The sequence below is a fragment of the Magallana gigas genome, chromosome 6, assembly GCF_963853765.1.
Source record: "Magallana gigas chromosome 6, xbMagGiga1.1, whole genome shotgun sequence".
Lineage (NCBI taxonomy): Eukaryota > Metazoa > Mollusca > Bivalvia > Ostreida > Ostreidae > Magallana > Magallana gigas.
The window spans coordinates 4926868-4940683 of record NC_088858.1 but is presented as its reverse complement, the minus strand read 5'-3'; the positions used below and the strand labels follow the sequence as shown (position 1 = coordinate 4940683).

The following is a 13816-nucleotide window of genomic DNA, read 5'->3' as shown; positions in this document are numbered from 1 at the left end:
ACTCGGGTCATGTATTGATAAAACCAAGAATATTTATTCCAAATCACCGATGTTCTTCCGCACATCAAATAAAGAATGAACAATTGTATTAATCTGGAAACAATGAAGCACAGACTGAAATTTCAATTTTTGGAAAATATAATTTTAAAATAATGAATATTCAATGATTAGTGATAAAGTTATAGGACACCTCACTTTTTTTCCTGAGAAATGCCTTGTACATCGTTAAGAATAATATATACATGTACACCTGTCAAAAATGTCTTTTTTGGATAACACAGAGATACAAAACACAAATCACATTTAAAAAGACAACATAAATCATGTCTCATTATGAGTGTATGGAGACGTGAAACTGAGGACTGTCTATTTCTTCCTGCCTTAGGCTGGTCTCATATGTAAACCTGTGAGGCTGACAAACGGTCGGCGAAGGGCTGGACCAGCAGGCTTGTGGTGAAATTAAAAATCAGTCCAAAAGTTATGGAGATGGGTAGAGCCGGTAACGCCTTCCTGAAGATGGCCAAAAGTAGGAGAGTGAAACACAAACCCTGTAAACAGAATAACCATTGGTCAGTATTATAATTAGTGGTGGTGAAAGATGGTTATTTACAAAGTCCCTGTAAACAAAATACCATTGATAATTATCATAATAAAGTGATGGTGAAGAGGGCTAGTTACACAGTCCTTGTAAACAAAATAACAATAATAGTGACCAATCGCCCAAATGGCTACAACAGCCCATTTGGGATATGATAGCCCAGATGGGATATAAATTTGAAGTGCAAAAAATAGAAAATTTTTATTTTGCTAGAAATATGGTAAATTCGCATTAGAATAGATGAAATGTAACAAGTTTTGGTAAACAACTTTTTCTGTAACCATACTATTACGGAGATTGATCCCTCAATATATCCAAAACTTCTAGGGGATCAATCTTACAAATACAATAATGTATAGGCTTATAGGACAACTTGCTAACCAAAAGTTGTTGCATTTGATAAACATTAATGCAAATTTATATCAAAAATTACCAAATAATTTTTTTTCTTTTTTTGCACTTGAAATTTCTATCCCATTTGGGCTCTTATATCCCAAACGGGCTATTATATCCCATTTGGGCGAATGGTCCCAACCTGTTCAATCTGATTCAAATGCACTTTGATATGCTACATAAACCATATATCCAAGAATATCAGCCGATTTTAATCGGATTGCTTGTAATATTGTATACATTTACATAATGTAATAATTTAACAACAAAATTTGAATGATATACAAGTATCTCAATTGATAGATTTCAAAGGGCACAAGAATAGGAAATTAAAAAGCTGTGACACTGAGTGCCTTCACTTCCAACGCCCTGTAAATCCTTGTACACAATTGAGATGTACATCTGTCATTTTGAACAGCACTGAGAAATACAATGTACAATGTACTTGTAGAAAAGATACTTACTATAAGAATGGCCACGAAGCAGGCAAGTGTGGTGTTCCAGTCCCCATTGGAGGAGGCCTTACCCACGAGCACACCATAGAATATAAAGTCCCCCAGACCAAGCTTCACTCCCCCTGTGGAGAGAAAAATCAAGGTTAATTAGTACATAAACCTAAGTAATAGCTATGTGAAAGGACTGTATGTAAATAGGTGTAGATTTTGCCTCCAAAAGATATCTAAATTATTGGAAATTCCTATTACATTATTGTCTAACTAAATATTTCCTTCAATATCTTGTATCCACTTATCACTCAATTTAACTTTTGTGTCCATGACGTCACAAAAATGAGAGATTTCCTAAAATTCATCAAATGTATGTTAAATGAACTTTAATCACTAGAGCTTTTCAGCAATACACACATGAATTGGCTTTCCAAAAAATTACACTTTAAGGAATTTAAGTTGAACCAAGTCCATTTTCTAGTTCAAAAAAACTATGTAATACATATTCTTTCATATCTCTTATAACATCTCCATGAAATAAAATACCATTCCAATGGAAACACAGAGATGTCCTTTTACTTTCTACTCTATTTCAACCATTGGTTTTCTTGTGAAATATATGCAATATTAGGTCACAATTTAAACAATTGATCAGTGATATAGAAAAGAGAAATGGCGGCCATACTTTCTTCTTCCTCCTCCTCCTCTTCCTCTTCTCTGGTCGGGTTTCTTGGTGAATTTGTTCGCTGCCCATTCTCTGTATCTCCTAAAACTCTAGCCGCCCTCACAGCCTGAAATATCCACATTATTATAATGAAAAAAAATAATGAGCAAGCTCACATACTCCATGCTCCCACAGGTACTGTAACTTCACATAATGAATGGCAGGGTATGCATAAAAAGCACATCTATGCTTTTGTCTTTAACGGCGCTAAATTCTAAATTAAAAATGACCAAAGTTCCAGGAAAATAGGAGTTGGAATTTTCTTGTAATATGCTCATCTAGACATTGTGTTCAAGGTTCTACAGATTTTTACAAAATTCTGTGCAATGCTTTGAGAGTAGTTGTGCTTATTAAAAATGTTCATTACTATACTTAATAAATGGACAAAGTTCAAAAAGGTCAAATTTCTCACAAAAGTCACAGAATCAATAGTTTCCTGGTAATGTGTTCATCTATACATTGTGTCTTTAATAACAACAAAGTTTCATGAAATTCTATGCAGCAGTTCAAAAGAAGTTACGCTGACATAATAGGACTGACTAACAGATCAAAAACATTCTACCCTCGCACTATCGCATGGGGTACGATAACCACCTATATTACATACTTTGTAATAAATACAAAGTTTTTGCATACATGATAAAGCTTACTTTACAACACACATATCAACCTCCAGGGCTGATACGGATCCTGCAGGGCTGATATTGAAGAATTTGGATATGTTTCACACCTCTTACATCCCTATATACATGTACTTTGATACAGGCCCTTGCTATTTCTAAATATTCTGAAATAGACCCTAGCTGTCTTTATATAATTTGATACCAATCTTTGCCATCTCTAAATATTTGATATAGACCCTAACTTTCTTAATAAACTCTGATATAGACCCTAGCTGTCTTTACATATTTGATACAGACCCTAGCTATCTTAATATACTCTGATACAGACCCTAGCTGTTTCTTCGGTGCTCTGGGACAGCTGTCTGGTGGGCCGCTCCTCCAGGAATCCGCCGTCTAACTCCTCCTCCACCCGGTCCGGTTCAGCTGTAGCTGCCTCTGCTGGTTAAACAATGGCCACATTCAGTAAAGAAACAAAAAAATCATTCTTTGAGAATTATGAGGTTATCAAATACGGTTGACAGTGATCAAATCCAATAAAGTCCAAAGGGCTTTTTGATAGACTTGATCACGCCCGACCATATTTGATCACCTTATAATATGCAAAGAATGACTCCTTATTAATTATATTAATATAATTTTCAGCAATCGTACAATTAAATATCTACTCGTACATTATTATTGAACTACACATATAGATTTGTATGGCATAATAGCTTATGATCAGCGGAAAGGGGTGTGTAATAAAATTTATTACACACCCTTAGAGTTGATTACACAGGGGTAGGCAAATTTTTGGTTTATGTTGCACATGGCGGAAAAGGGTATATTTTCTCTAAGAATATAATATATGGTTATACTCTTGCTTGTTTAGTATTTAGCTGTTTTGGTATATTTCAATTCTGTGCAAATGAATTTATACAAAATAATGATCCCAACTAAATGTACATGTATTAGAAAATGGAAGGCTTGTCAGGTCTAGATTTACGTTTCTTTTTGGATTTCTTCTTCTTTTTCTTCTTTTTATCTGATCCATCATCTGCCATTCCAACAACAGACCAAATCATGGTGGCTGTAAAGGACAAAAACAACACAATGTAAAGGACAAATACAACACACTGTTATGGACAAATACAACACACTGTAAAGGACAAATACAACACAATGTAAAGGACAAATACAACACAATGTAAAGGACAAATACAACACAATGTAAAGGACAAAAACAACATACTGTAAAGGACAAATACAACACAATGTAAAGGACAAATACAACACAATGTAAAGGACAAAAACAACATACTGTAAAGGACAAATACAACACAATGTAAAGGACAAATACAACACAATGTAAAGGACAAAAACAACACAATGTAAAGGACAAATACAACACACTGTTATGGACAAATACAACACAATGTAAAGGACAAATACAACACAATGTAAAGGACAAATACAACACAATGTAAAGGACAAATACAACACAATGTAAAGGACAAAAACAACATACTGTAAAGGACAAATACAACACAATGTAAAGGACAAAAACAACATACTGTAAAGGACAAATACAACACACTGTAAAGGACAAATACAACACAATGTAAAGGACAAAAACAACATACTGTAAAGGACAAATACAACACACTGTAAAGGACAAATACAACACAATGTAAAGGACAAATACAACACAATGTAAAGGACAAATACAACACAATGTAAAGGACAAATACAACACACTGTTATGGACAAATACAACACAATGTAAAGGACAAATACAACACAATGTAAAGGACAAATACAACACAATGTAAAGGACAAAAACAACACAATGTAAAGGACAAAAACAACATACTGTAAAGGACAAATACAACACAATGTAAAGGACAAATACAACACACTGTTACAGACAAATACAACACACTGTAAAGGATGAATACAACATACTGTAAAGGACAAATACAAAACACTGTAAGAAGAAATACAACACACTGTTACGGACAAATACAACACACTGTAAAGGATGAATACAACACACTGTAAAGGATGAATACAACACACTGTTAAGGACAAATACAACACACTGTTACGGACAAATACAACACACTGTAAAGGAAGAATACAACACACTGTAAAGGATGAATACAACATGCTGTAAAGGACAAATACAATACACTGTAAAGGATGAATACAACATGCTGTAAAGGACAAATACAATACACTGTAGGAACAAATACAACACACTGTCATGGCTAAATACAACACACTGTAAAGGATGAATACAACACACTGTAAAGGACAAATACAATATACTGTAGGAACAAATACAACACCCTGTAAAGGATGAATACAACACACTGTTAAGGACAAATACAACACACTGTAAAGGACAAATACAACACACTGTTACTGACAAATACATCACACTGTAAAGGACAAATACATTTGTGTTGAATTTCTTATTCTATGAATCTATGGTAATACATGTATACTAAGCAGAATTTTATTCCTCTTTAAGGCTATTAATCTTACTTATATGACCGACATCCCATGCATGAAACAAATGTATTAAGGATGTATGACCCATCTACATATTGTGATGTACTTTCAATTGAAACTAATAATTATTTTTCGTTTCCAATCTGGATGTTAAACACTGTAGTGCAATAGGTGAAAAATTCATTGGTCTTAAAAGTCTTGAAACCTAAATCAGTTCAAATTTTTTTACTTTTATAAGAATTCTTAAACTGCATTTTATGATCAATTTAAGAATGGTTGATTGCGATTAGAAAATGATGTACTTTCATATCTCAAGTGTCTCATACTACCCTAAATTAATAAAAGTCCAAAATATGGCAATTTGAGCACTTACAAGAGTAAATAAGTGCGGGAAATATTGGTTCATTTCTCTCTTGGGCTGTTTCCACTAATATCCTCAGAGGTCCCTTTGGACAGAGCACAGCCACTAGATCTAGAAACAGAAGTTTTTTGGTAAAAGTATACATTCCAATTTTAAATGGCTATGCAATCAAAAGAATTAATCAAAATTTCTGTAGTTTATAAAAATTTGTAACCATGGGTAACAATAAAGAGGGATTTTGTTTTCAATGATCATAATCAAATTCACAATAACGAGTAAAGACTGGTACCATGTACACCTGTACTGGTATCTCTTTCTACTTAATCCATTCAACAATTCAATATTCATTTTATTTTTGATAATACATGTACATGTATTAGAGAGCAATTCCATGTAGCTAAAAAGTTTTCACATGAGACTGTAAGTCACCACATTAATCTTATGAACCTATAGAGTGCTTGCAATATTAAAATAATGATAGTAAATGAGACACATCCAAGACTTCAAGCAAGCAAAATATGGCGCATCTCATTCTCTTGTTTTTGAAACAAGGAGTTACAATCATTGAAATAAAATGGCCAATTATCTGAAATCTTAAAATATAAAGCCAGACAGTCAATTACTTGATCGATATCATTTGATTATGATAAAAGATGTGAATGAGTCCACCTACCCCAGATGACCATGACCCCCAGCACCACCCATGTTGTCCAGTCTGGTAAGTACTTGATGAAGACGAGGGCCATCAGGGCCGATATGACGATCAGGTAAGCCTGCTGAAGAAAGAGTGGTCCCTTCCAGTGAATACAAATCATCCCCACCACCCCAAAGTTCCACATCAGGAGAGCCACGGTTATGTAATCCATGGCCACATTGTAGGCTTGTAGCACCACCCTGGAAAGACAGTCACATCCTTGTTACTGTAGATTCCTAACTAAATGCAAGGAATTAACATCCGCGTAAAATCACAAGAAGTACCCTCGCGGATTTCAAAATCTTGTTTCTATTTTCTAAGAGTTGAAAAATTTAAGAAATATGGATAAAAGTTCCGCGTTCGCAATATTCTCGCAATTTGATACAAAACAGCGGGATTGCAGAATTAAGTACTAGCATAATATAAAGAATTTACAGTATATACAGGTACAGGCTAACAAAATCAATGCAGTTAAATTACTGCTGGAGTTAATATCTATTAAAACATGATATCATTTTAATAGAACTGTTCATGATAGATTTAAAACCTATGTAAAATAAATAATTAACTCAAAATCTTACCCCAAATAGATGTAGGAAAATAAGAACAATAACATTAGTGATGATGCAATCAGCCAGCCATGAATCACCTAAAAAATCAAGAAAACAAAATTTAAAGCTGAAAATAATGAAAATTTTACTTAATCTATGAATTGTACAATCATGGACTTTTATCCAGGTTTTTTGTTTAGGTTAATTCTCAATCCCAGATAAATGTATCAACTCATGCCTTTACTAGTAATGTTATACATTTTATCCTCAAATAGGCGATCAAATTAGAAATACAGTTATCCACCATCCAAAAATTCACCTGCAACAGCAAATTGACTTACGGTATCAAAGACCAAAGCCAATATTATTGTCTAAGGCTAAGATGATTTAGAGTTTGCTTAATTTGATTCATTTAAAAATACTTTCATGGATTTTTTCTTGATTTGAATCAATTTAATTAAAATTTGGACATATTTATCAAATTAAATAGTACCAGAAAAAAATACACATTTATAATGTTTAAAGCTAAATGTAATATATTAAATGCAAAATAGCTGCAGAGCTGATAATAAGTTGCATTTTTTTATTTGTTTATCAATCCTCCTTTCTTTTAATTTGCTGCAATCAAAATTTGAGCACTAAAATCAGCACAGGAATCATGGAACATTAAAATTTTAGGTTTCGGTATTCTGGGAAATGGGCTTTAATGCTGGAAAAATAAAAATTCCGTAGAACATCTCCGAATCCTACAGGTGTTAATTAATATTATGTTTTAATTTTTATGTTTGCCATTTAAATGTGCTTTAATAAGGAGAGTCTAATTAAAAAAGGAAATAAAAAAGGAGAACTCATAATTAAACATGCAACTATGATGTGTTTTAAAGCTCAAAAAATGTGCTGAAAGTGACTTTCAGTCTCTGTTATTGTGAGGGAGAGAGAAGAAGAGAAAGGGAGAGAATGAGAGATTGAGTTACCTTATAACACCTGAATTTATACAGTAACAGAAGGACAATAGTCATTACACAGATGACTCCCAACAGGATCAAAGCATTAGCCACCGACTGCCAGACTTTTGTGCCTGTATCAGCATCTGCTTTGTCTCCATCATGAAAAGGTGTGTACACTCTGTAAACAACAAATGTTTTAAAAATATGTTATCCTTTGATCTAGAAATCCTTTGCACAATTATTAAATAAAAAAATTTCATTTTCTTCTTAAAAATCTGTGACTCATTTTTTATACATGTATGTAATCTCTACCAACTTGACAAACAAGCCTGTCCTTATACATATCACTGAATAGAACACTTACAGATAGCCTCCTTTTTCTGTGTAGAATGTCACAGAGCTGATGGTGGCGACCACGACTGCCATACAGAGAGAGACGGGAACAAATAACATGATGACATGTTTAGCACCGTACAGCAGAGTATCATCCTCCTCCTCTTCCTCTGACCGAGCAGGCCGTCTCTGGGCCGACGTTCTGTTCCCTCTTGACTGTGTACTCACTTCTCTGTCATGGTTTTCTTCAGCCTGCAGTGTATAAAGTAATATAGAGAAATAGGGTAAACTCATTAATATAGATTGGCAATTAGAAGATAGATGATCATTTTCATAATCTATAATAAATCTTAATTCAGACTGAGCACGTGACCTTAAGTGTAATGAATTAACAGATAGGTAGATCCAATTGTGAAAAATTGTTTTAATGGTCTTATTTCTATCTACTAAAGGCATTTTTCTCATAATCAATAATTTATTCTATGTGTTGAAAATGCATGCAGCTATGTCAGTCTAGACTTAGAATATGTGTTAATCCTCTGCATGCAGGTTTATATTTATTTCTTTGATACTCTATTTACAGAGAAATCTTGTTAGAATTATATGTTTTAAATAATCATACCATGTCTCAAAATATCCTTGATTCACATTTTGCTTAATTACTAAATATCTTTAGCTACCTTAGGGTTCAAACAATGTTATTTAAAAAGTATGAAAAATTTCAAAGATTTCTCTGTTGAAGCGCCCCCTTTAGCTTATCATGTATCGATTCACTGCTAAAAAAAATGGGATGTTTAGGAGTTTTTTTGTATTGCAGCAGACCCGGATGACAACGTTGAAAATGACGCAAAGTATTCCGAGTGACTTCCGAATGGAGAAAAGATGTAAACATTCCACACTATAAAACTCCGTAAGAAATCTGTTTTCCTTCCTGTGTATTTTTCAGAGTGAAAAATGATAATGTGTCAATTATGATATCCTTTCATCGATTTCAATTGCACTTTCTTCACATGTATGTGTTTTGTTTTGTTTTTTATCAAAAATCGACAAAATGTGATGCATAAATATCTTGGGACAGATTATTATATATGCCAAAATGTTCTTGACCGAACAATGGCGAATGGACTCTGGTCGAATGGAAATTAAGGCAAAAGCATCAAGGGCAAGCGCATTTTACATACATTCTTTTTCAATTCAAACATACAATGCACAGATTTTTAAAAGAAATATTTTAACTTTTTTTCATTTTTGACGGTAGCCAAGGCTATTCATTTGTATAATTCTATTCATAGTGGCTTAAAATATCGACTTCTTCTGACTTAATGAAGTTAGGGAGGATCTACCATGACAAACGGTCTGTAGATTTTTAATTTTATAATACTCAATCAAATCAAGAATAACTATAACCTGCGCAGACTCTCGTGTTGCTCTGTCATTAGATCTTATATCTTCATACTGCCTCCGGTTGACATCGACATGAGTCTCCATTAGAGGTTTTGTTTCCGAGAGACTATCGGAGTCAGTAGAAGAACTAGCGTTCAAACTCATGCAAGATTCATCGAACTATATCTTGTCGTTGATGTCTTCCTTCTTTCTTTATAATGACTCATTCACGGTTACTTCCCCTTTTCGGCCAAAGTTTTAGACAAGACTTTCATCGACTTAGTCGTGTATCATTTCATGTTCTGATTCAAAATTTACAGTTTCCATTGTTTATGAATTAAGAAATTATAATTATCATACCGACACACGCCTGAAAACGTTACAAGACGGTTAGTAAAAAGACATAAAAATAATAACAAAGAATATTTGATCGGGCTCAACATTCTTATTTTTTTGTACGCATGCGCAAGTAAACAGACGAAAATGACAGAAGATGAGAAATTGGAGAAATTCACTTAAAATATTTTAAATGTCTAGTGTTCTGGACATGTTTAGAACACGCACCAAAGAAGGGGAACTAAAGAAATCCGTACTGAAAGTATCGGATCCAAAGAAAGATGCTTTAACGAGGTTTAAACACCTTCGAATTGTACTAGGTAATGTTGCACAAATTTTATATTGAAGTTAAGGTGTTGTCTATCACTTGCAGCAGGTAGAGGGGTAGATTAAAAACAAACAACCATAAAAGCATATAAACAGATAGTTATTTGAATTTATATTCAACCATAGAGACGAAAATTACATACTTCCCCCCTATGGATTCATTTACAGGTTTTAATTTAGAGATATATTTTATAGGTCATATTGAACCTATGTTTAGTTTTGTTAGTACATTTTATTAGCTCTGTGTAGAAATTTTGTCTGTGAAGCTGGGAACACTTGTCAGTTGCATAAACATTGCTGCTACATTTATTATTGCAACAACTACATCTTTTGAACCTAAAAATTTGAAAGTGAATAGCATTAAATTACATTTTGTCAACTAATAAAGATACATTAGCATTGATCATCATTTGCTGCAGTGGTGGGCACCAAGAGCTTTTAAATTGCTATTTTGAAATACTTGCTACAGTGAATGGACTGAGGATATTAATTGTTGTAACTGGTATGTTGCATTTAAATTTAAAGGGGATACTTAGAATAGGATCCTGCTGTCATTTCTTACTATGTTCATGTCATTTTGTTAGTGTGTATTCCATTTCATACTTATTCTTGAATACAGAATTTGATTGTGCAGGAGTATAATCATTAAAAGAAATCCACACCCTTTGAGGTTGTTTAATTATTAAAGGATCTTTCTATAATTATAATAACTTTATACAATAGTTTCCTTTAATTGTGTGAGTACTGTACATTGATTGAAACACTATTTGACATGGGAAACCAAGTTCACCATACAAATTGACAACATGTTTTAAGTTTTAAAACATTGCTTGCTTTCAAGTTCACATATGACACAGTGACATTTGACACTTCCACCTATTGATTACATGAATATGATGATAAAGTTAAAAAATTTGATACACCAACAAAGTAAAATCTGTGGGGATTTCGGTAGGGGGGGGGGGGTGATTTCTTTACAAATTCCAATGAAATTTTAAGCACTATATATTGAATGAACTGGACATTCAAATGAGACATGTTGATTTTTAAAAAAGAAATATTTATGAAATTTTTTTATCTGACTGAATATTGATAATCTTTTCTCTAAGTTGATGTTATAATATGGTTAAAAGTTTTTTGTTTTTTTCAAAAACTCCATTATCAGAGAGTTGGTAAATGGTCTCAAATATATATTTCTTACTGCTTACATTTATGCTTGTATGGTATGTAGTTCAGTTTAGTTTCTTTCACTTAGAGACCATATAATGGTTACCTTACACAAGGTACATGAACAAAAATAACATATATACAATATTGTTGTGAAGGTCAAATAAGTAAATCGGGTGAACAGACAATTTGATTAATGAAATAAACGCGATTTTTTTAATGTCGTATCGTTATTTGATGTTATAATTTCACATAATTTTTTAGTGTTAGGAGAAGAATGTTCAGTAATATGTAGGTAAAATCTGACTTCGTTAGTTACATAATGCCTTATACTGTGGAATCATTAGATTTCGTGGTGGCTCAATTTTCGTGGAATTCGTGGGTACCGCTCATCCACGAATTAATAGATTAGGCTATAAAGTCATATTCCTCTTACCGGTATATGTATACAAAAATACACGAAATTACGTCCCCACGAACCTGTAAAATTGAAGCAATCCACGAAAATTGGGCCCCACGAATTTTAATGATTCCACAGTATTTTAAAATAAAACAAAATTCATAGTAAATTTTGTCACAAATTACAATAATGTTCAATTATTTAAACACTACTCCATCTTCCTACTGTATAGGTATGTGACATTGTTTTGAAAAGTCCTTTATCAGACAATTATGTAATGACACTGTAAATCCTATTAAATATATATTTCTTATTGCTTACATCTATATATGTATTATGGATATTCTGTTTAAGGTTTGAAATTATTTTCAACAATTTCCCATCAGAAGGGAGACTAATGCATTTAGATGAGAATCAAACTGTAGATTTTATCATGTGTGATTTTTCAATGCTTTTGTTGTGAAAACAAACTTATAAACTAAAGTTTTTTATTTATTAAATGTTATGACTATCGGGGAGAGAATTACGAATGTAAAACTTGTTAGTTAGCTAGAGAATGAAATTATGCAAGCAAGTGATTGATTCATTTCAGTATATAGGTTTAATGCATAGGAATTGATTTCCTGTAAGGAAGGAAACTAATGACCTTGAGTTTGAACATGTACATTGAAGATCTGAGGGTGTTCACATTTATCATGTAATCACTCTTGAAGAAGTATATGTTTTATTTCTGTGGAAATAATTTGACACTTCTAAAGATGGGAATGAGAATACTTAAAGCTTTCTACAGAGCATGAAAGTGAAATTATAATTAAAACAGGTGATAGAGTGATTTTGGAATTATGAGTACATCTTGTCTTCCTATATACTTTTGCTTGTTTTTTATAAGGTTTTATTTTTCAATATACACTGACTTTTCAAAATAATTTTGTTATGTAGATTTGATTGGTTTTATTTTTTTTTTTAAGTGGGAATAAGGAACAAGGAAATCTATAATTAGTTTTGAATATCAAAATGGCTTAATTTAATTTCCACTCAGCTGAATACATATCCAGTTCTTAGGTCTGTGTTTCCTGAGACAGACAATGTTGGAATAAACACTTTGGCCTCCCTCTGAATCATTGAACTTATTTTATGGCTATTGGGATGTAGACTCCCCAGCCTAAGATTGATCTTATCAGGACACATTCACAGAATGTTGTACTTTGATCATGAGGATTACTTGAATACTTCCATTTCCTGTTAGGAAATAAACTCATATGTGGACAGATTTTATTATAGTGGATTTTTTTGTATGTTGAAATGAACAGGAATTATTCAGTATTAACACATTAATAACTCAATTTGTAACACAAAAAATGTGTATACATATGCATCTGAAAAAGTCAAATGTTTATATGCCTCTGAATAAGTCAAATGTTCTTTTAAATTACAATTTCAAACCAACCTCTGTCAAAAAATTTATGCATGATAATGCTTGAACAAAAGTGAGTCTAATACAGGTAAAGTTAAAGTTGTCGGAGGCAGAATTTACATGACATGTTTCAAAATAACCATATTGATTTTTTGTGCAGATATTTGAGTTTTTTAATCCATATATACTTGATTCCTTTTTTTTCTTTCAGATAACTACAGCAAACTTGAAGCCAAAGATTTCTTTGAAGCCAACTACTCACACATCTACTTCATATTTAATGACAACTTCTCGAACGTAGAAGCAGATCTAAAGCAAAGAGGTATAAATCTGTGTGTGTTTTTTTTAGTTTTGATATAGTCCCATGAATATTTGATAAATACATAAGTTAATGAATACAATGTAGCATTAGTTTTAATGACATTGTCAATAGAGTTTGTCTAGCTACAATATCTCTCTTGCTGCCAGCCAACAGATATCAATGGGTTTTGAGTAGATATCTGGTTTATAATTACCAGGATAGATAATCTTTCTAACTTATGTCCATCGGGGATAAGACATACCGGTATTGATTTAACTAGAATTTTTGTTGACATCCAATAGAGATGTGATGTACTGATGGG

At 32.6% G+C, this 13816-nt stretch overlaps 2 protein-coding genes across 10 annotated transcripts in view; one reads left to right on the top strand and one right to left on the bottom strand.

Moving 5' to 3' along the window:
* Positions 1–14: 14 nt before the first annotated feature.
* LOC105337858 (presenilin-1) lies at positions 15–9879 on the bottom strand. The gene is made up of 11 exons (XM_011442777.4): positions 9574–9879; positions 8198–8418; positions 7861–8011; positions 6917–6984; positions 6315–6535; positions 5654–5752; positions 3770–3853; positions 3113–3222; positions 2123–2228; positions 1456–1568; positions 15–548 (listed from the first exon to the last, which is right to left on the bottom strand). The coding sequence occupies exons 1-11, from the start codon at positions 9712–9714 to the stop codon at positions 393–395; spliced, it is 1470 nt and encodes a 489-aa protein (XP_011441079.2). The 5' UTR covers positions 9715–9879; the 3' UTR covers positions 15–392.
* Positions 9880–10001: 122 nt separating this feature from the next.
* The window catches only part of LOC105337857 (ral GTPase-activating protein subunit alpha-1), a 41857-nt gene continuing 38042 nt past the window's right edge, over positions 10002–13816 (top strand). For all 9 annotated transcript variants that reach the window (XM_034469396.2, XM_034469395.2, XM_011442772.4 and 6 more), the window contains exons 1-2: positions 10002–10205; positions 13405–13515. In XM_034469396.2, coding sequence (XP_034325287.2) covers positions 10079–10205; positions 13405–13515 — 238 coding nt within the window. In that variant the 5' untranslated portion in view covers positions 10002–10078. The remainder of the gene's footprint in view (positions 10206–13404; positions 13516–13816) is intronic.

Bases quoted from the DNA above. Each gene is read 5' to 3' on its own strand.
- LOC105337858 (XM_011442777.4), bottom strand. From the start codon at position 9,714: ATGAGTTTGAACGCTAGTTCTTCTACTGACTCCGATAGTCTCTCGGAA. The intron at 3,854-5,653 runs GTAAGTGCTCAA...TGTCCTTTACAG, and splicing joins TCCCGCACTTATTTACTCTT to CCACCATGATTTGGTCTGTT. The intron at 1,569-2,122 runs GTATGGCCGCCA...TTCTCTCCACAG, and splicing joins GGAGGAGGAGGAAGAAGAAA to GGGGAGTGAAGCTTGGTCTG.